At 36.9% G+C, this 24558-nt stretch overlaps 1 protein-coding gene across 1 annotated transcript; it reads right to left on the bottom strand.

The window, feature by feature from the left end:
• Positions 1 to 784: 784 nt before the first annotated feature.
• On the bottom strand, positions 785 to 24353 carry capgb (capping protein (actin filament), gelsolin-like b). Its single transcript, XM_051667419.1, has 9 exons — positions 24189 to 24353; positions 12962 to 13155; positions 6677 to 6831; positions 4232 to 4393; positions 3653 to 3802; positions 2115 to 2201; positions 1720 to 1852; positions 1436 to 1527; positions 785 to 946 (listed from the first exon to the last, which is right to left on the bottom strand). The coding sequence occupies exons 2-9, from the start codon at positions 13152 to 13154 to the stop codon at positions 881 to 883; spliced, it is 1038 nt and encodes a 345-aa protein (XP_051523379.1). The 5' UTR covers position 13155; positions 24189 to 24353; the 3' UTR covers positions 785 to 880.
• Positions 24354 to 24558: the final 205 nt, after the last annotated feature.

Raw genomic sequence — 24558 nt, 5'->3', positions numbered from 1 at the left:
AAATACTCATAAATGTGGTTGTTTGCATGTTTTGATGTCATAGAGTAGGCCATGTGTGTATTAGCCAGTGTTTTAAGGCTCACTTAAACACTAAACAACCACTAATTTAATTTATACGTTGTTTTTTTTAAAAAAAAGTATTATTATTTAAAGTTTGTAAGGGTTTAACTCTCTTGATAAGGTATGAGTTTATATGAGTTTATGTAAACCATGTTAACAGCCCTGATAGTTTATCACTGATAGGGAACTATGACCCTAAACTGCTGTTAGGTAACATCACTGTGCCATCTTTCTGTCTAAAGGAGGATTTCCAAATGCATAAATGTAAATTTCAGGGCATTAACACAAAACTGTGTGTTTGAGTATGTGAAAGAGAAATCATCCCACTAATTTGTTTGCTCTGTTGTAGCATTTGCATTTTTATTGCCATGCTGCAGTTACATTCACAAAATGAGTAAAAAAACAAAACAGCAACAAGCACAAGCGTTTCTGAAATAGCGTTTTGGCTTGAAAAATGGTTAGAAAAAATATTATGTAAGTAGGAGTGGCATCTACTCATTAATGTTGCAACATAGACTTGACTTTCTCAATAAAAATAAAATAAAAATAAAAAAAGAGAACAAAATTAAAAGCTCTTTGAAATTTTTATTCGTTAATATAAATACCTTTTTAAAAGCCCAAAGCCCAAATCCTCTCTCATTCTTACTGCAAGCCTCCATGAATTAAATGCTGGTCTTATTGAATAAAATTGTACATAGTTATATCATGTATCGTCTCTGTGACCTTATTTGATTAAAAAAAAAAAAAAAAAAAACAGTCTCTCTTTAATAACCGTTTGTGAGCAGTTTGTTTCTATGATCATTTAGTGCAGTGAAGTGGTTTAATTCCAGTTTTGGAAAAACTGTTTGAAGATGACGGTCTCTCGGCCCTGAGGTAAAATCTCCACCTATAATATATTCAAAAAGAAAAACAAACATTTATAGATTGTTTCAGATGGCATGGCATCCATCTACATATATGAGGGGACCTATTATAAACTACATAGAAGTCAGTATCTTTTAGAGTAATGCATCAAAAGACCAGAACAAACACAATGTACATGTATATACAGTAGATATTTTGATGAATTAATTAAGATGGCAGATGCTGAAATTGTCTCATCATATCACTCTCATCAGAAATAGACTTTTACTGTATGTGCATGTAACTTTAAAGGTGAAGTGCAATTTCTGCGCAACTAGCTTCACCAAACGGATTTACAATCTGTTTGTTTGAGCAGCCTGACTCGGCCAGACAAAACAACATTGGCTCAACCAATGGCATGAGTCTGGGGTGGGACTACCATCTCGGTGCAGAAATTACACACTTCACCTTTAATATTAAACAATTCCACATGACATGATCCAAGGAATCAAGTAGGTCTACAAGTACAAACCTGTGTTTTCATCTTAGGGTAATTCATTTGGTGGATGAAGTCATCTGCCATCTTCAGCGCGGCCCTCTTCTCTTCTGCATTGGCTCCACTCCCTGCCAGTCACAGAAATTATTATATTTCAATTCAGTTTTATTTTCAATGTTTGGGAAAAAACACACATACATTCATGAAATTGCAGTTATATAGAGAAGTAACTAGTTTACCAGACACATGTAAGTAAATGCAAAATAAACTATTTTAGCTGCATTCTAAATGATCATGACACGAATACACATTTTTCGTACCTTTCCAAACAAAGATTTTTCCATTGGCCCCATTGTCCAGGATAAAGCAGTCATCACGTACCAGCAAGTCCTTGGCGAATGGACTTTTCTCTGACACCTTTGTCAACTTCATTGACCCTGTTGCATCTGAAACCTATAAAATGAATTGACACTTTCTTCAAATTTAATGCATATGACATATACAAATTCAAAGCATGTTTGTTAGACCTTTTAAGGATTTTGGATTAAAATATGTGTAACAATCAGAAATTATATGTATGGATGAGATTCCAGATGGCTAGGATTTATCCTAACATCTACAACTAGTCTCTAAAATAGGCTCTTATATTGTCTATTTCTATTGTTTAGGTTAATAAACACAAGCCTAACACATAATTCTGAGCGTTTTGTGGTACCTTATAGAGGGAGGCAGAGTTTGATACATCTGCTTGGCTGTCTTCCTCTGGTGTGCTTTCTTTCAGCTGTGGCATTGGACCAAGAACCTGTTCGTTAATTTTAACAGAAGGCAGAGAGAAAAAGTGCAACTTAGTATAAGCTCACAGCACCCTTAATGACATGAAGACTATAAATGTGTGAACAATGATGCTTTGTTTTTAAATGGCATATTTTAATGCAAAAAGTTTAACCTCTAGCGATCCCACGTACACATGTGTGGACGTTGTATTTTGGCTTCCCTATACGCAATGCATAATTTAAATTAATTTGAACTGACTGATCTCAGTTTAGAAGATTCTGGGCTGTCAGTAACGTGCTAAACTTTCGACGCATGAAGTCATGTGACAAAACAACATGGCGCCGATCACAGCAGAGTTTGTCTTTGGGAGAAATGCCAACAAAACTACATCTGGTAAGAAACCTCATTAGCTTTTACGTTTAAACCTGTTTGAGTCAAAAGAGTAGAATCTCTAGCTTCATCCGATATGCCATTTTTAAAATTTATGCGATTAATCGCAAAACACCATGCTGCTAAACACAATGTATACTAATGTGTACTTTAGCACATTGTTCCTTAGAAATCCTATATTTACTGTGAATTATCACACTGAGAATCAATGGGTTCATCCAAAAGCTGAAAAATTTTGCTTTCAGAGGCTTTATATGGAGTTAGGTTGAATATTTTGAACTGTTCTGAGACCAGTGCAGACAGACAGCACACTGGAGGTTAAGGCATTCACTAAATACAGAACAAGGGAACAAGGGTGCATCCTATTGCTCTCTATGCAGCGAAGTGCATTCACTCCTAAAATCCGACCAAAAGTTCAGTTTCAAGCTGTAGATGATGTTTGGACCATTCAACACAGTGGTTGAGTGGGTAGTACTGTTGCCTCACAGCAAGAAGTTCACCGGTTTGAGTCCCAGCTCAACCTGGACCTTTCTGTGTGGGGTTTGCATGTTCTCCCCGTGAATTGAAGACCCGTAGTTGAACATCAAGTGAATTGGAGACCTGTAGTTGAAAGTGTGAATGTGTATGTCTTTGTGTGTTAGCCATGTGATGGACTCGCCACCTGTCCAGAGTGTTTCCCCACTTTTGGCCAGAGACAGCTGGGATAGGCTCCAGCACTACCTGCGTCCTTATATAGAATAAGCGGCTATAGAAAATGGATGGATGGATGTCTGTAACATCTCAAAAACATAAATAACCAACACTCCTGAAAATATAATAAATAATTTGATAAAAAAAAAAAAAATCTGACTTTCCATACCATGGTATTATTTGAAATTTCACACCTTAGTCTTGCTGTCCACATATGTGGACATCAGATTTTTAAGATTTTTTTTTTTTTTTTTTGCATGTTTATTTGGTGCTACAAGTTACAAATCAAATAGGGAAATGGAAAATGCACACTGCAGTCACGCATGGGTTTTAGGAGGTTAATGCAAAGAGACAAGAGCAGGGTAAATCTAAATCACAGAAGGGCAAAGTTGTCACTACCTGTAGCATCTCTTGTGTCTCCTCTCCCTCATTGATGTTAGTGATTTGGGCTTTGCCGTGTCTCTCTGTGTCCCTGATCAGAGCGGCGATCTCCCTCACCTTCTGCTTCTCAAAGATGTTTGCCTGTGAGCCTATCCACGACACAATCGTCTGGAGAATAAAAAATCAAACAAACTACTTTACACTCCTTCTCTTTGTACACATATGCAGCACAATTCATAACTTTCAAAAATAAATGTACAGTGGACACTTGAGTCACACTTAAAAATGTGTGAATTACATTGGAATAGATAAATTATCAAACCAAATTGCACCTGAAAACTGAACTGATCCCAAGGTGATTTTAGAAGATGTATGAAGTCAGTTCCCTTCACATTTACACAAGTGTCCTAGCAAAAGTGTTTTGGGGAAAGGTTTTGCTTGGGGGAAAAAAGTGCTTGTGCTATCAATCTTTGACATAAATGACACTTGGTTTAATATTTTATCTAATGACATTCATGCATTTTTAAGTTTGGCCACTGTTCATACATTCAAAGATCCCCAATAGCCATAGTCAAACAGACAGGGATGCACACACACCTCCCCCAGGTCGAGTATGAAACAGTCCCCTTTGTTAAAGCTCTCCCAGCTCAGAACTACTTCCTTGGCTCTAATGTTCCGTTTTCCTTTAATTTGGTATAACCTCTGAATGGGACCAGATCCAGCCTGTGGTCTTCTAAACCCAGACTCCACACCTCCCTCCTGTAAGAAAGAAATGGCAGCGCTTGATAATGCACTCTTTGTAAAAATTAACTATTACATTACAAGATTTGAAATCAACTTTTATATGCATTGTGTATGTAAAATAATGCAAAAGTTGCTTTTAACAGGATAGGTCACCCAAAAATTAAAGATCTCTCAACATTTACTCACCCTTACTTTTTACATAATATCTCAGCTCTGTAGGTCCATACAATGCAAGTGAATGGTGGCCAGATCTTTGAAGCAAAAAAAAAAAAAAAAAAATAAATAAATAAATTAAAAAAATAAAAATCACATAAAAGCAGCATAAAAGTAATCCATACGACTAATATATGTCTTCTGAAGCGATGCAGTCATGTTTGGTGAGAAACAGATCAATATTTAAATCCTTTTTTACTATAACTCTCCACTTTCACTTTCACATTCTGAAAGTGAAAGTGGAGATTTATAGTATCATATCACCTATCATATCACTTCTAAAGACATAGATTTATCCACTGAAGTTGTATGGATTATATTATGCTGCCTTTATGTGCATTTTTTTTAGCTTGAAAGGTCTAGTCACCATTCATTTGTATTATATGGACCTACAGAGCTGAGATATTCTTCTAAAAATCTTTGTTTGTGTTCAGCAGAAGAAAGAAAGTCATACACATCTGGGATAGCATGAGGGTGAGTAAATGAATAAAGAGTTCATTTTTGGGTGAACTATCCTTTTAAGATGCACATAAATGTTAAAAATCAGCATCTTGACCACATTTCTTTATTGCAGTTCCTCCCCTACAAACTTATAAAATAACTATTGCCTATTTAAAATATACTCATAGATGACAATTCAGCAGGGAAAGAGAGTGTAAACTATATCCATCACATGACTGCAGCCATCTGCTTGAAGAAATAAGTTCTCTTAATTACAGATTGAGCAGGGTCATTCACAATCCACCTCTAATTAGAGAAAACCGTAACTTAAAGATCAAAGTAAAAATGAAGGGTATAGAGTTCACCACATATTTGTTTTCATCTGCTGCTTAGTCACTGTCCTTATACTAATAAAAATACAAGCAGTAATTATTATAAACACAGTTCTAGTGCTTAAGAGTAAAGTTTGAGTTTGTTTTAACATTATGTAAAGATCCCAGTAATTATGCATGCATCATTGCTGTAATGATATCAGTTTTAATGTATATGAAGTCGAAGGATGCATGATGGTTTTTTTTGTTTGTTTTTTTTTGCTTCAAAGTTCTGGCCACAATTCACTTGCATTGTATGGACCTACAAAGCTGAGATATTATGTAAAAAGTGAGGGTGAGTAAATGTTGAGAGATTTTTCATTTTTGGGTGACCTATCCCTTTAAAATCAAACTTTACATTATTTTACATACACAATGGATATACAAGTTGATTTCATATCTTGTAATGTAATAGTTCATTTTTAGCCACAACATTAAAACCACCTGCCTAATATTGTGTAGGTCCTCCTCGTGCTGCCAAAACAGCGCCAAACATTCTGAGATGGAATTCTACTCACCACAATTGTACAGAGCGGTTATCTGAGTTACCGTAGACTTTGTCAGTTCAAACCAGTCTGTCCATTCTCTGTTGACCTCTCTCATCAACATGGATTTTCCATCTGCAGAACAGGATGTTTTTTGTTTTTGGCACCATTTGGAGTAAAAAAAACTGTTGTGTGAAAATCCCAGGAGCAGTTACAGAAATACTCAAACCAGCCCATCTGGCAACAGAATCATCCATGCAATTATCTAATCAGCCAATCATGTGGCAGCAGTGCATAAACTCATGCAGATATGGGTCAGGAGCTTCAGTTAATGTTCACATCAACCATCAGAATGAGGAAAAAATGTGATCTCAGTAATTTGGACCGTGGCATGATTGTTGGTGCCAGATGGGCTGGTTTGAGTATTTCTGTAAGTACTGATCTCCTGGGATTTTCATGTGCAACAGTCTCTAGAATTTACTCTGAATGGTGCTAAAAAACAAAAAACATCAAGCGAGCAGCAGTTCTGCAGATAGAAATGCCTTGTTGATGAGAGGTGTCAACAGAGAATGGCCAGACTGGTTCAAACTGACAAAGTCTACGGTAACTCAGATAACCGCTCTGTACAATTGTGGTGAGAAGAATAGCATCTCAAAATGCTATTCTGAGATGCAGGTTGGTGCTGTTTTGGCAGCATGAGGGGGACCTACGCAATATTAGGCAGATGGTTTTAATGTTGTGGCTGATCTGTGTATATGACTGCATGTTTACATTGTCTCATATCTCACCTTGTAGCTGACCCCTCGAGGGAACAGATTCATGAATTCTGGAGACTCATAGCCCTGAACCTGCCTGTGTTGGACCGGATCTCCACCCAGGAAGTTATCCAACTGTGTAGCCAACATGGCACAAGCTACCTGCTCATCACGAGATGATTTCTCTCCTGAAATGGAAAGAGAGAGGGAGAGAGAGATATCAATTTTTTTTCTTCCAATTTGGAATGCCCAATTCCCACTACTTAATAGGTTCTCGTGGTGGCGCGGTTACTCACCTCAATCCGGGTGGCAGAGGACAAGTCTCAGTTGCCTCCGCTTCTGAGACTGTCAATCCTCGCATCTTATCATGTGGCTCATTGTGCATGACACCGCGGTGACTCACAGCATGTGGAGGCTCATGCTACTCTCTGCGATCCATGCACAACTTACCACGCGCCCCATTGAGAGCGAGAACCCCTAATCGTGACCACGAGTAGGTTACCACATATGACTTTACCCTCCAATTTGGTTGCTTAGGAGACCTGGCTGGAGTCACTCAGCACACCCTGGATTCGAACTCGCGACTCCAGGGGTGGTAGTCAGCGTCAATACTCACCGAGCTACCCAGGCCCCGATAGAGATATAATTAATATAAACACATTTAAGAGTTTTTCAATTTATTGTTTATTTATAACATCCATTCCAATAAAATTAGAGAAAACAGAAAAGAGAATGCAAGTAGGAAGCAATTAAACCTTTAATTGGCAGTAAACATTGTAAACATGTTTGCAGTAAACATTTCAACCCACTTAAAATAATAACCTTACATTTAATTGCTTACATTTAATATTTGGTAAAACCAAAGTGGTGCCAAAGTGGCAACCTATAGTAATAAATTCACTGCAATTATTCAACTACTTTGTGATTTATTTACTGATAAAGAGAAGAAAACTCATAAATCAATTAAAAACAAAACTGTAAAAAAAACGTTTAAAACAAAGATGTTGTTTCAACATAGTGATAAAAACTTTCACTGAATACACTGAGCATGTTAACACTAGTGAAATTTTTCACAGTTCTGCCCAATGTGATATGCCACTAAGGGCAAAGCCACTTCCTGCTGCCACTTTTGCTGCATTAGACATCGAGCAAGAGTTTTCTGGTCTAGGTAAACCAAAGTTGAGCTGTTTGACCTGAATGCAAAGCAGTTTATGGCACATAACCCAAAAAAAAAAAAAAAAATTAAAAAAAAAAACATGTTACTTAATACACCATCTCCATTTTAAGGCATAAGGACATTTTACTAGCAAGGAAGTAACTTCAGTGTCGGTTATGGCTCTGACCTAATTTCAAATAATCAATGTGGTCCAATTAATTACTGGCATAAAATAAATTCCATTGTTATCAAACCTGAACAACAGTCATACATCTACCCCTTTAAGATGTCAAATCTGGTTTGTAGATGTACAGTATAGTCTATGCAGTGTAACTGTAGTGCATTATGAATGGATGATATAGGGGGTTAGAGACAGAGCACAGAGGGCAGGGAAGGGTTACTGAGACCAGTGTACCAGAGAAATGAAGAAATGGGGGATGGGGGGTGTGGATGAGGCATGGTTAATGAAAGAGTATGGGAGAGGATTGTTGGAACAGGCGCATGTTGCGCTGACAACCAGCTTAGTGTTACCTAAAGCACCAGATACACAATAAGACAATGGGCCCAACTGCAGGCCTGCTGAATCTTTAATAAGCTATAAAAATACCTGCCCTTCTCTTTTTCCTCTGGGACTCTTCCCTCTTTATCCCTCTCATCTCTTTCAGCCCTTATTTTTCATCTTTCTCTGCACTCACTCATGAGTCAGGCCCACTCAACTGTCTGATCAAGCGTATCATTTAACTCAACAGGCTATTGTCTCAGTTTCAGATCCTATAAACCACTCCATCATCGCATCTGACTGACCCCAACCCTGATGGGTCAGGACAGTGGTGTAGCTTCACTCCGTTCTTTACAGACCACATGTAATGGCTGGAACAGCATTTTTTTTTTTTGCTGTTGATGTATTTCCTATTGAAAGAGGAAATTTTAGCGGGACATATCGAAGGGCTCATCCCTTTAAAAAAAAAAATCCAATAGGCATTAATTTATGTCATAGCCGTGAACCATGATTTGCTAATTGCTATTGCTAGTAGGTAGCATGTGGATTTATGTGTAGGGGACATTAATTTCTTCAAGAGTGAATTGGACAACATTTTGTATACGTTCCTGAGTGCAAGATGGGTCAGTAATATTGGTGTGTTGTCCTGGAAGAGAAAGATTATAAATTCTAAATGTGAAAAAGTTCATTCTGTCTGCTGAATTTTCTGCTTAAAGTCATTTTTGTCAACATTCAGGAAAACGTGTACTAAAAGCCACAGAAGTGCAATTTTGATGTCATGTGGTCTTTAACTTGCCGTGAATAACTTTTTGTTTAATGTATCTATGTCATATAATAAACTTTACTAAGCAGAACTATAACACACCAGTAGAGTACAAAGGCACACCTTAAGGAAAATGTGCTTTTTTTTTCTGGTCACAAAGTGTATCAAGATTGAAAAAATTAATTTCTTTTTGTTGAATATTGATGGTGAAACATAATTTGTGTGAAAAGAAATAATAACGGAAGGTTGTTTTGAGTCAAGTTCATTTTCTTTAAAAAGGTGGTGAGGGAGCCTTTTAGCCCACACTTGGGTATAGTTATAGTGATATTGTGTAAAATATAGGGAAAATAGTTATAGAGCAGAGTCTGTCAAATTAGGCAAATACTTTTGAGACAGCAAGATAATAACAAAATAATAATACAAAATAATCTCCATTGTAATTGGATCAGTCAATGTGAGCCCACTTTGAAACTTTTTCATAACAAATCTATTTCCCCCACTTAAGTAAAACAATGTGTTTTATGGGGGCCTTTAGCCACTGCAACAGGGGGGCTTTTTACCTCAAATACTGTCCTTTCAATTATTGGACAGTTAACATTTTAGGGATTCTCATTAGCTACATACATTTGCAACATTTGAAAAATTATTAAATATTAGAAAAAATATTTTGTAGTGTATAGTGAAAAACAGGCATGTGCTGTGGTTTTTGTTGCTGTTTAGTGTTTTGGGGGAAAATAAAAATCAAAAGTTCCTTTTACTCCGGTGGGCCTCTAGCCCTGTTGTACCCTACCAGTCTTTTTCTTGTTGTCTTGTGTTGTTGAATGTCTAATATTATGCTGCCTTCAGGTGGTATCGGAATTATCCCATATCACCAGGGACTAAAAATCAGATCGTTCTGAGCAAAAACTGTATTTTTCGTTCCAGTACAAAAGTTCCACAGCCTCCCTTCCAAATAGTAACCAGTTAGAACAAAATAAAAGAACGGTTAATAACGTGTGTGACGAGGAGGTGGGCATGGCCGGGCCGTGAGGTCACCTAATCAGCCAGGAAAGAGATAAAGATGAGCCGGGGGAGCCAGTTCGAGAGAGACACCCGCGGCCGCTGTGTGTGTGCATCTATGTGTTTTATGTTATGTTCCAGTCCTTTTATGACATTAAAGTTATGTTGACTGTTCTGCCGGTTCCCGCCTCCTCCTTGCCCATCCTTACCCGTTACATTTATTTAAAAAATTATAGTACTCTGTGCTAATGTAGCAGGTGTACATAGAGAAATTAATATTTGGTGATTCCACTTGCCATGACCATATTTGGAGTTCCTCTCTCTGCACCTGTTTGGGGAGTTTGCACACTTTGCTTCTTCCCAGTTGGTGTGAGTTTCTCACCGGTAAGTCATGAGAGTTTAAGTAGCATTTTAGATGGCTTCATATTTTGTGTAACTGATGACTTTACCCTAGATTTTAGTGTATTTATGATTCTAAGTTGTATTGTGAGGTGCACATATGCACTGTAATATTTTCCCCTTTTTAGTAATCAGGTTTTATCAGTTGTAACTTTATCTATCCCTTATCCCTTCTCAGCGTCGTGCATTGCTGCTGCATGCTGATTATTTGCTGCAAGAGTCCTTGCTTATTTGTTTAACCAGATTTAATAAACAAGGACTTTATGGCAAGGATTTCGGTGTTCCAAGAGTTTATTCACAACACAACGCAGATTTGACACCACTACACTAAGGGTGGGTGAAATACCAATTGCAGTGTTGCAGGATCTCACAAGAGAAACAAGCAACCTGGTCTGGAAAAACAAGCCCAAAATAAGCCACTTGCCTCACCAAAATAAATGAAAATAAGCAATTATTTTGTTCCTGTGTGGTGGATTTATTAGCATAGAAATCATAACAAGCATACAGTTAATTAACAGTTAAGTATAATTTTAATAACAGATCTGCTTCTCAGTCTGCGGGACATAGCTATAGTTTTTTAAATATGCATCAAATGGTTACAGATTTTGGACATACTTCATCTTGGGATGTGGGTATTGACCCGTGACCCGAATATATGATGTAATGAAACCTCGGAATAATCTACTCTGGTTTTGTTAAACAAGCACCATTTAAGCACAAGGAACAACTTTGTTAGTATATACACTGGCGGCCAAAAGTTTGGAATAATGTACATATTTTGCTGTCTTGGAAGGAAATTGGTACTTTAATTCACCAAAGAGGCATTCAGCTGATCACAAAGTATAGTCAGGACATTACTGATGTAAAAAAACTGCACCATCACTATTTGAAAAATCAAATATTTGATCAAATCTAGACAGGCCCCATTTCCAGCAGCCATCACTCCAACACCTTATCCTTGAGTAATCATGCTAAATTACTAATTTGGTACTAGAAAATCACTTGCCATTATATCAAACACAGTTGAAAGCTATTTGGTTTGTTAAATTAATCTTAACATTGTCTTTGTGTTTGTTTTTGAGTTGCCACAGTATGCAATAGTCTGGCATGTCTTAAGGTCAATATTAGGTAAAAAATGGCAAAAAAGAAACAGCTTTCTCTAGAAACTCATCAGTTAATCATCGTTTTGAGGAATGAAGGCTATGCTTGAAATTGCAAAAAAAAAAAAAAAAAAAAAAAAAAAAAAAGATTTCATACAAAGTTGTACACTACAGTCTTCAAAGACAAAGGACAACTGGCTCTAACAAGGACAGAGAGAGATGTGGAAGGCCAGATGTACAATTAAACAAGAGGATAAGTACATCAGAGCCTCTAGTTTGAGAAATAGACGCCTCACATGTCCTCAGCTGACAGCTTCATTGAATTCTACCCGCTCAACACCAGTTTCATGTACAACAGTAAAGAGAAGACTCAGTGGTGCAGGTCTTATGGGAAGAATTGCAAAGAAAAATCCAGAGTGGGCAAAGAAACACAGACATTGGACAACAGATAATTGGAAAAGAGTGTTATGGATCTTAATCCCATTGAGCTTTTGTGGGATCAGCTAGACTGTAAGATGTGTGAGAAATGACCGACAAGACAGCCACATCTATGGCAAGTGCTACGGGAAGCGTGGGGTGAAATGTCACCTGAGTATCTAGACAAACTGACGGCTAGAATACCAAGGATCTGCAAAGTCGTACGTGGAGGATTTTTTGATGAGAACTCTTTGAAGAACTCTTTTAAAACCAAAAAGTTATGAAATGTTTTTTTCAAATTGTAATAGTAATTTTTCACATTATTAATGTCCTGACTATACATTGTGATCAGTTCAGTGCCACTTTAGTGAATAAAAATACCAATTTCTTTCCATAAGAGCAAAATCTGTACATTATTACAAACTTTTGGTTGCCATTGTATATCATTTACAGTTGAAAAGAGCTGCCAGACTTTTAAATCCAGGAATTATGGGATAGTAAAGTTTCTGGTCGATCTGCACTTCAGAATCTTGCCGGAAATAGTAAGTCATCAGGGTATTTCTCGCTTACTGTTTTAGGAAAACTGCGGATTCGGACATACTACTTCGTTGGCATACTGTATTTAGCAATTCTTCTTTATAGTAGTAAAGTATTGATATTCAGACACAGCCCCAGCCTTCTCTGACTTTGATATCCTGAAATCCTGTGTGTGCTGGTTGGATGAAAGAATAAAAATGTCATCTGTAATTAGTTTATAAAGGTCCTGTTATTTTTATACTTATTTGTAATGTTCAAGCTCACTTGAATTTGTTTTAGATCATTAAACATGATGTTATGGTGTCTTGGAAGGCTATCCGAAACCATCATTCTTACGAGGCACCTTCATATGCAAATTGCTGCCTGACTGAATGGGCACTGAGGTATCAAGGCCGCTGCTCTAACATTCAAACACATCCAATTAGCAAATTAATAGCTATCATCTCACCAATCCACATGTGGAGGTCTGCTCCCTGGTCACCCCGGTTGTCCAGCACAAGGTAGGAGTCCCCGTTGAAGAAAGCCCCCAGCTCAGCAGAGTCCAAGGGAACAGCCTTCATCTTCTCCACTCGCCAACACCTCAGCCCTGGCTGCCTCGCCTCTTCCTTAAACTGTCCTGGAGCGGCCTGAAATGGGAGCATTCTGCAGAGAGACAGACAAAGTGGTGAGGAGGACACGGAGTTGTGAAGAGCAACAAAAGAATAACTTAATTTAGTCATTAAGATTTAATAAAGACTTGAATACTAGAGTAAAAAAAAAAAAAAAAAATTAAATACTCTTTCTATTTATTGTAATGTGTATATTGAAAGCAGTTGCTTGTGACTTTGTGTTTCTACCACAGCAGGACAAGATTTGACAAGTTTCGGTTAGTGTTTCCCAACCTTGATTCAGGAATAACTCAGCTTTGCAATATGTCTGACTAAACAGACACAACCAGTTCAGGTTCCTGGAAAATTCTACAAATGAGCTGGGCCTCGTTTCCCAAAAGCATCATAAGCCTAGAGTCAAAGATCATAGAATCCAACTTACGATTCATCTTAGTTTTGCGGCCCATTTCCCAAAAGCATCGTAAATTTCTTAAAATGCTTGTAGATTAATGAGTGCTCTGGAGTAATCGTACAGCGCTAAGAGCATAGTAAGCACATACTAGTAGCTACACTTTATGCTGAGACTTTAATATCAGGATATATGTGTTTTATTTATTTTTATTTTAACAGACAATTCTAATAATAATAATAAAAATAATAATAATGAAATACATAAAATAGATAGTCTAAATGGATGATTAGATTAATTAGTAAGCATATAAAGTTATTTGTGTAGACTAGTTGGACAAGTTGGTAACAACAAAGTTGTGGCATGATTGATGCAGACAACTGTATAAATTAATGTTAGAAAGAGAAGAAAAAAGTCATTAACTTGCTGCCATGCAAGAAAATTGTCCGAATATATTTGCTCATCATCCTGCATTTACATTTATTCATTTGGCAGATGCTTTTATCCACATCTCCTCTTCCTTTCTGACACCAAAGGCTCTATCGCCAGCACTACAAGTTGTGTAGCACCGCACATGCAGCATTACTGTCACCGTTATCACTTTTGGAAGTAAAGAGCAGACCTCCACTTTATGGTGAATGTCCCTTAACCGCATCTTTCAAATGCCTCCTTATTTTGCGCTCCGCTATAACACAGAAAAATATTCAGTGAATGCTTGTAATTAGCAGGATCATACACAGAACCTCCACTGTCTTCTCTAATCCTGGAAGCTTTAACATCGAGAGGAATTTGTGAAAACAACATATTACAAATGTACACCTGATTATGGAAGCAGATTGTGTAAAAGATCGTTCTGCACAAAATTATTGTAAAAACAATATGTAAATATGCAGTTAATTAGATCGAATATTTAAGAAAACATTTTAAAACTATTTTTAGCAAGGTAAATTACAAATTGTAAAGTTATGCACAAATATAATAAAGTTGCATTGATGAGCAGCACTATACGGTCACATTTCAGCACTGTCACATGGGCAGCGACTCTCATAAATAGCACTTAAAGCACGTCCTCGCACGTTCATCTTAAGTGCAGTTTTGGGAAACGCGCGTAAAAAATAACGAATGCTCGTAAAATTGCTCGTAGGAAACACTCTTAACCGCTAAGATCAATCGTTATTGGGAAACGGGCCCTGATTAGTTGAATCAGGTGTGTCAGATAAAGAGGGAGACACCTAAAGGTAAAGGGTTGGGAATCACTTGTTTAGGTGATCTTGGAGGGTAGTCATAGACATGCACACACCCACATAGATATATAAATATACAGATATAAATACAGATATAGAAAACACACACACACAAACATTTCATGCTGCTGCTCTTTTTCCTTTTGTGACAGCTTGATGTATGCAATGTTATCTGTTATGTAATATACACTTATTTAAAATCAGTTTTTGGAGCAGTCTTTGTATCCTTGTCTCCCCTCTCTTAGGGTGCGTCTCATTTCGCTCCCTATGTGAATTGTGAATAAGTATATCGTGAACACCAATTTGGGCACTGGCAATGGTGTTCTTTCACTTAACATTAGGACACTTCTGAGTCAATCACCTGCGACATGATTTTTCCCTGTACATCTTGCCATTGCAGTCTCTAGGAACGATCATGATTTCCAGCTCGATTACACTTCCTAGTGCTTGACGCATGCACAGAGCACTAGATGGCGTTAGCGTTAGTTCACTTGCCTTATTTGGACCTACAGAGCTGAGATATCCTTATGGGCCAGTGGGTGCTCTACTGCTCTTACTAATTTGTCAACAGAGCTATCAGTTAAAGACTGTTATCTGATTGATTCTTTAACCTGTCAGTACCTGAGCATGGCCTGGAAATGAGGACCAGATGTCTGTTTGGAAACAGTTGTGTGACATTTAGATTTCAGCACACTTCTGCCAACACTCAGGACAATATCGGTGAAGAACAGAGGTTGTGGAACAACACAATATTACTGGCTTATTTTTCAACCACTAGTATTAATGGATGTGAAAAATGAGTTTGCTAAGCATGTTTAATTTTCATTTGTATCAAAATGAATTGGTAATCATTGGTCAAATCTGATAGGATGCTCAAGTTGTCATAGTTGACTGGTATGCATGTATTTACAACATATAAATATTGGCATTACTAACAAATTGCACATGGTACAAATGAGGGCAGCCATGAACCTATCAGTCTAATTGGCTCTTCTTGTAATGGACTGACATTGAGAGGAACAGACAGAGCAGCGTCGAGCCCTAGGACAGAGCTGAATTAATTCACTCTTATGTAAAGAATAGGCCTCAGAGTTGCATGCAGTGTTGCCAGAAAAACAAGCAACCTGGTCTGGCAAAACTAGCCCAAAATAAGCTACTTGTCACACAAATTACATGTTGCAGTGTCTATTCAATAATTCTATCCCTTCACAAAATAATTAAAATGTTCAACATGATTACAGGGGAAGTCAGCATGTTGTTTACAAATGTTCCAGTACTCTGACATCAACCGCACTATGCCGAGTAACTGATAAGGGGCAACTTCCATCAGATATTTTTGCATCAGTTCAAGAGGGTTTACATTCTCCTGTGATGTGACTGATAGCATGTTACGTCAGCAATGTGGGAAGCTTGGGTTCTCGTCCCGTTAAGACTAAAAAGTGATCATGTTCACAAAAACAGTGAAGAGCACGATTCGGAGATTCCATTTTCATTCTAAGACTACATTTTTACTCCACTGACGGTTAGGTTTAGGGTTGAGGTTTGGGTGTAGAGTTGATAAAATATGCATTCTTCTTCACTGTATTACATCTTTTACAGCTACAAACAACTTGCTTTACAACTCACTTTCATCACCCCTCTGGAGAAGCCCCAGATTGCAGTCTGGACAATTGGGCAGGGTGGCATGTTGTCAATACCGAACAGCTCCGACACAAGGGCAGTTCAAACTTAAAACAGTGGAAAAATTCGGGACACACACACACACACACATATATATGTCTATGATGGGGGACATGAGGACGTTGTCGTTGCACGAGGTGAGAGAAACTAGTCGGTGTAAAGTTAATTAATATATTTTTAAAAATTAATGCGATGTTAGAGAATCGATTGCGGCTTAATAGCTTAAGCATAGCTCAGACAGACAGACCCTGTCCATGCAGTTAACATTTTTTTATAAGGTTACTAATATGGAGTCTTTATCTCATGTGAGTTATCAATTTTATACATATATTTTAAAATTACATTTCATTAGGAGTAAAACTTTACAACGAGGAAAACGATAACTGAGTGCACCTTTATGTTGTTTCGAGAGTTACCTTGTGTGTGTGGAACGTTAAGGACCATGTCTGCCAGCTTGATAATCTCAGCGGTAACTATTTATTTACACCAGGCAAGTAGGCTATTGTTCTGAAAGCAAAACGCAGTTAATAATAAAAGAAACTGTAGGCTGCCATCTGCTCAATCGCACAACGCAAAGCAGATGCATTTACTCACGTGATGTGTGTCGTGCTTTGAGCAGCTCGTGATGAGCATGGGGGAATGAATAGTCTGTCCGCGCTGTGCGCTTCTGCTGACTAGCTCAGGTTCGTCACACTTTAATAGTGTTTAGCGTTCCAATCAGTTCATAACTAACTACAACAGAATGCGCGAATATGAGCAAGGATTAAAAAGAAAGAGGAAGTTTTGGCATGCAGGTGCGAGGAACTTAAACATGTCGATGGATTAAAATGCATACACTTATCTCTAGCTATCGCTCGCATGTGAGTGATTATTACAAGTGCCAGTGGTTATCAAACAATAATTTGCAGACCCCCTGTTGAAGACCCTTGCAATACACCAATAAGCTCTGCTGTATAAACCAATGAAATCAGATGTGGGCGGGGCTACACATGTCGCCTGCCCCAATGTGTCGCCACGCCCCATCGTAGACTGCACTCTGGAGTACTTGCCCCTCTCTGTGGGTATTTCACCCGGAAATTGGAGATTAAGCATGCCCTTACGCAGGGTTGGGAGGGTTACTTTTGAAATGTGTTCCACTACAGATTACAGAATTCATGCTGTAAAATGTAATTTGTGATGTATTCCGTTAGATTACTCAAGGTCAGTAACGTGTTCTATATACTTTGGATTACTTCTTCAGCACTGGTAGATTTTTTCACTTGTTTTGACTATAAAAACTCTGCCAGTACAGTCAGACAAAATACACATGTTAAAAATTCATTATCTGAAAAACCTAAATATCTTATGCAGTGTTGTTTCTAAAACAAGATCAATCAAATTGATCTTGTTTTAAGGATTTTTAGATATTTTTACAGGAAAACAATAAAAAAATTATTATCAAGAATATGATTTTTGCCCTAATATCAAAGGTCTTACTAGATAAAAGAAATTATGATCTGATCGTGCCTGGTGACGTGCATGTAAAATGGCTAGAAATAGCATTTTAGCTTAGCGTAAAGCTGACAATTTACACAAGGTTTATTTCTATTTCTTCTGCTCCAAACTTACTTCAAATTTACTTCTCTGTCTGCTCGTATGAATGTAACACATCATAAGAAAGTGTTTCACTGCTGTTCAAATGCACTTTGGATCACATCATTTATATGTATAAATGTTTTCCATCTGAAAGGACTAAATATTAAATGAAAGAAATGACAATAAAATGCAAAGTAATCTCTTCAGTAATCAAAATACTTTTTGAATGTAACTGTATTCTAATTACCAATGATTTAAATTGTAACTGTATTGGAATACAGTTACTTATATTTTGTATTTTAAATACGTAATCCTGTTACATGTATTCCGTTACTCCCCAACACTGCCCTTACTTAAGTGTCAAAAACACTTCCCGCTTCAGCCACTGGGGCCAGTGCTTCTAATTTCAGCATCACAGACCGAGTTTAGCTCAAGAAAACTCAACCTACTGTTTCTGAATTTACTGTGAGATCATTCTGCAGTTTTTCACTTATACAGCTAAGCCATCTAAATCAATGAATAAATCTCTCTCTCTTGTGCACACATATATACCTATAAGGAAAGAAAAACACATCACTGGGGTAGGGGAGAGGCTGGGAAAGGCATAAACACGAAACGAAAGGGCAAGCATATATAGTGGCTATTTACAGTAGGTGGGGATATTTAACAACTGTCAGATATTAGTGGTTGGTCATTCTCTGTTGTGCTAGGCAAGCCCAATAACATGCAAACCAAAACTGCCCATATTTATAAGTGACTCACTTATGATAAGCAGTCATGGCTACACTGGGTGCATTTTATTTCATGTCTCTCTAAGGCATGCCATACAAGAGGCAAACAAGCCCTCACATATTTCACAAGGGAAAGAATGGATCCAGTGGTATCTTCTATACTCAGATAGTTACTGTTATGAACACATCTGAAACAACAAGCTCTGACAGAGTTTGTAATAGGTAAATTACACTTCAGGCTCCCTCTTTTATCTATCCATGACCATAGATTCCATTCAGTCACTACACGCATAGCATTATAAAGTTTGTTCAACTCCAAAGGGCATGATGGCATGCTTCATACACTGCAATGAGCCATAACAGGGAAATATTCCCTCATAAAAATTATGATTTCTTTTCAACTACACAGTTGCTCTTTGTTTATGACTTTATGATACAGTTTATGATCCACTTTAAGACTTTATGAGAGATGTCAGTTTTTCTTATGTAACATAATCTTGTCAGTTCTTGCAATAAAGGGATACGTGATCAGGAAAAAAAGATTGGCATTAGAAAAGGAGTAGTGTGGGGGCCTGGGAAGCTCAGCGAGTACTGACACTGACTACCACCCCTGTATTCATGAGTTCGAATCCAGGGCGTGCTGAGTGACTCCAGCCAGGTCTCCTAAGCAACCAAATTGGCCCGGTTGCTAGGAAGCAGGGTTGGGAGGGTTACTTTGAAATGTATTCCACTACAGATTACAGATTACATGCTGTGAAATGTAATTTTTGATGTATTTCGTTAGATTACTCAAGGTCAGTAACATATTCTAAATACTTTGGATTACTTCTTCAGCACTGGTAGATTTTTTTCACATGTTTTGACTATAAAAACTCTGCCAGTACAGTAAGACAAAATACACATGTTAAAAATACATTCTCTGAAAAACCTAAATATCATATGCAGTGTTGTTTCTAAAACAAGATCAATCAAATTGATCTTGTTTTAAGGATTTTTTGATATTTTTACTGGAAAACAATAAAAAAATTATTATCAAGTATACGATTTTTGCCCTAATATCAAAGGTCTTACTAGAAAAAAAACAAATTATGATCCAACGTGAATTTTCTTGATAAAAAAATATGATCGTGCCTGATAACGTGTGCATGTAAAATGGCTAGAAATAGCATTTTAGCTTAGCGTAAAGCTGACAATTTACACAAGGTTTATTTCTATTTCTTCTGCTCCAAACATACTTCATACTTCTCTGTCTGCTCGTATGAATGTAGCACATCATAAGAAAGTGTTTCACTGCTGTTCAAATGCACTTTGGATCACATCATTTATATGTATAAATGTTTTCCATCTGAAAGGACTAAATATTAAATGAAAGAAATGACAATAAAATGCAAAGTAATCTCTTCAGTAATCAAAATACTTTTTGAATGTAACTGTATTCTAATTACCAATTATTTAAATTGTAACTGTAGTGGAATACAGTTACTTATATTTTGTATTTTTTAATATGTAACCCTGTTACATGTATTTCATTACTCCCCAACCCTGCTAGGGAGGGTTGAATCACATGGGGTAACCTCCTCGTGGGGCACGTGGTGAGTTGTGCTTGGATGCCAACAAGCCACATGATAAGATTGACGGTCTCAGACCATCAGTCCATTGAACCCTGTTACACTGGTGCCAAAACCCAGGAAAGGAGCAGGCGGGAACCGAACGAAGCATCAAAGTAATGTTTTAATAAACTCAAACACAAAAACACACAAACATAAACGCATACAGGGCAGCTGCCTGTAGCTCTCTCTCTCTGCCAAATTGCCGCATCTCGTTGCACTTATCCCTCTCCTCGGTTGATTAGCCCGATTGGGTGCCGGGCGTGCGTAGTCACGGCCCTGCCCTCCTCCTTGTCACATATAAAACATTTGACACTATGGCCATTTCATTTCAATCAAAATGTTTCTCTTGAGGGTTATACATTAAAAAGTACTCAATTATTGGGTAGAAAAAAGATGCGCCATCAACATACTATAAAGTAGGCTAAATATTTTCCAGGTAATTAGGGATTAGGGATATGAACAGTTTTGGCCTACACGATACCGATATTAACAAAAAACTATAAGCCGATACCATTAATATGACACTTACTCAACTTATTTAGTCATCAAATCACTGTTTTACTTGGTAATTGTGTTTTAAAAATGCTTTAAAATGCTAAAAAATCTATTTAATTATTCTAACAATAAATTATTTCCATTAAACATGGACTGGATTTGTTAAACACACGACAGGCCACAATTTTAAGAGCCACAATACAAGATAAAAAAATGAAATAATAATTATAACAACGATTTATATGGGAGAAAAAGATTTTGCACTTTGTTTTTGCAGTTCTAAACAAAAGAACTCACAGTTTACGTATTATAATAGAACATAACAAATTTATATGCATTTTTGACATGCTTTACTTCTACGGATTTTATTTTGGAAGGTATATCTTTATATTACACACAGAAAAATTATTATAAACGTAATACAACACATTAAATTAGGCAATTAATTACAAGTAAACAATCAGGAATTTTCATCAACATTTTCATGTTTGTGCAATAATAAGCATGCAAATGGCAATATGAAAAACCGATGGTTGATATCAGCGGTTTATATCAATGGGTATAGCCGATTGCTGTAATTTGGTCAATAATTGTCCGATACTTTGATGCATACCTACAGATGATATTTTAATAATTTATTTTGGCTTCAATACAATAACAATATAAAAGTTAACTATTTAAATCGTCCTTATATCCCACTTAAATTTTTCCAAATTGTTCAATTGTATAATTTATTTATTTATTTTAATAAATGAGGGAAATATTGAAATGATTTTTGTGCTAATCAACATTATACCACAATTGTGGTAACTTGTCTTGAACCCAGAACATTCCTTTAAGCATTAGGCAGTTCATCCACTGAGACAAGTTATGAACTAACAATGACAGGTTGTCTTTATTGTAAAACCTCATTTTTCATGCTGCCCCACCTTGTGGTGTGCTTTCATAACATCCTCACACTGAAGCAACAGTGTAACAACAGTTTGTCAAGTAAGCAAAAGTGAAAGTGTCACCATTTAAGCTAAAGCACAGAAATTCAAACAGGAGCACTGTGTGCATAAAGCAACTACAGTGAGTCACAGAGTGGCACTTCCTGTGTTGAACCACAGGATTTTTTCATTTAAACACCTTAAAAGTAAAACTTCTAATGCAATGCAGTTTATAACAGTTGTGTTACAATGGAACACCCATTTACTATCACAATTACAGACCTTAGTCTATTTTCCCTTTTGTGGACAAAGTGAATGTAATGAACTCTAATTTTCATTGCATATTTTTAATTACTGCCCCACTAGTGACACCAAACAGAACTGCAAAAATAACATATAGCCCAATCCAAACCTCACACCATTAGTGTTTCATTCTCATTCAAAGTCCCATTGTATGGAGAGAAAAAAAAATAGTATTTAATATTGAACAGCATACATTTTGAGAAACATTCATAGTGAGATTGACATAAATATGAAGAAATGTTTCCGATTCCACTTTTAAGAACGAAAGACAATGATGAAGATACAGTGCAGGATAGTAGAGGGTGGGCCTATGCACATACTGTGAAGACAGTGATGTGATGACAACAGAATATTTTAAGCTCACAGCTTTACTTGAAATGTAAAGAGAGTGACAAGTACTCAAAGCTAACAAACACAGTAGTCCACTTAACTGAATAACCCCTTCGACCAGCTCCGGCATGCTTTCTAAGTCCGGCTCCATTCTGCCTATTCCACAGTGTGTTTATATATGTGTGTGTGTATTCACCTGGCCTGGTTAGCTTATATGTGGCCAGTAACTGGACACGGGGGAATAATCCGAGCGGCCCTGCCGAGGACACCCCGCAGCGAGGAGAGTCGGGTTGCCTGACAAACGCTAAACTCTAGCGTCTAACACTAGGATGACAATTATTGCAATTGATGGAACAATTCCATCCATCTTTCCTCTACTCATCAGAGAGAGTTGATGGAGGAAACAAGGCACAATACGGCTTTAGTTACTTTGGCAAATAGTTACGATCTCCAAAATGTCTGACAATTCAGTTAGTATTTAATTTATTTTTGGCATTTACATTTTTTGTGGTAACTGCAACTTATCCTGAACCGACTCACCTCGCATTACTAATGGTATTCAACATGCCTCATTCAGCTGATGATTAGCTAAAATTCTATACTTTTAACATAAACATATAAGCTCTCTAATAACTTTTAATGCAGTAAATTATAACAATATGAGCTTAGCTAGTTGCTTGTAAGCCCCTTATACAGCAAATCTGGATGTAGAACATTGCTATGTATTATTATAACAATGTTATAGCAGTTATAACAATGTCACAACCAGTGTTGGGTAAGTTACTTAAAAATAGTAACCTAGAATTGCAATCAGATTACTTTAGTAATTACTTAATTGAAAAAGCAATCACATTACTAATTACTTTACTTTTAAGTTACTTTCTAAAACACATTTCCACTCAACAAATTAAAAATAATGTCTATATTTCTTTCTTGTTCATTGTTACACACAAGTCATACACTCAGCACCTCACATTTCCCCTTCACAATGACTCGTTACAGGGCCATAATTCATGTATTCCTCATAAATAACATATTAGAAATTAGCATAACCCTAAATTGTACTTAAAATTAAATTCATTGAAAGTCAGTAACTGTAATCTGATTACAAGAATTTAAAATGTAATGTATTACACTACTTTTGACTAAAAGGTAATTATATTACAGTAACTAACTAATTGCTTTGTTACTGGATTACCCCCAGCACTGGTCAGAACAGTGTCTTAAGAAAAGAAGAATGTTATATCACAACAAAAATTTGGCTTATGTACATACAGCACATTGGAACAGCAGAATAGAGAGGAAGTGATGATAAAGGAAGAACTATGTTATGTAATTATAGAGAAATAATATAGACCATGAAATGATAAATTGTAATACAAAAGGGTGGAGCCACAACATAATAAACTTTAATGATTGTGATGTGCTGGGAATTTCAGCATGAATTACCCCAGAGAATGTGCAAGTTTGGTGGCATGATGTCAGTCACATGACTAGTTTAAAGTGTATATAAAAGGCAAGATATCCAATTTCTGAAACACATGTCATTATCCAGCCATTATCCAGTATTTGCTATCTTTAGAATTTGAAAGGTAAATAAGTAACATTTTGAAACTCAAGATGTGAAATTAAGGTGTGTCTCTACTACTGCCTAAAGTGCCTCTCTGTTTTGCACCAAGAATTAATGAATTTGACACAACAACAAAGCAACCATAAAAGAGGGTCAGTTTTGAGGATAATGTATGAATTTCTGAGATTGTTTACAGATGTTTTAATGCTTACCTTGCTGTAGTAAGTCGGAGGACCCTGCAGAGTTTCGAGTAAGAAAGGAAGAGATTTTGTGGAGGAGAGGTGGCATGTACAAAATCACTTCCTGCATCAGTTTTCAGTTCTGGCCCAACCCCCTTGAATATACACCCCCACTCAAACAAATAGATGTGTGCAAAATAGAGAAAAAAAAAAGAGTGAGAAGAGTGAAATTCACAAATTTGTATGAAGTTCAACAAACAATTTGCTTGTTTTGAATACATTTGACTAGAGTGTAGATCCCATGGCCTGTGCTGACTAAAACAGAACAATCTCCAAAAATCACTGTTTAGCTGGAGGGCTTTCTTTCCCAGTTTCCCTAGTTACGCTTTTCCCGTAGTCACAC

The sequence above is a fragment of the Myxocyprinus asiaticus genome, chromosome 32 (genome assembly GCF_019703515.2).
Source record: "Myxocyprinus asiaticus isolate MX2 ecotype Aquarium Trade chromosome 32, UBuf_Myxa_2, whole genome shotgun sequence".
Taxonomy (NCBI): Eukaryota; Metazoa; Chordata; class Actinopteri; order Cypriniformes; family Catostomidae; genus Myxocyprinus; species Myxocyprinus asiaticus.
This window is presented reverse-complemented; position numbering and strand designations above follow the sequence as displayed.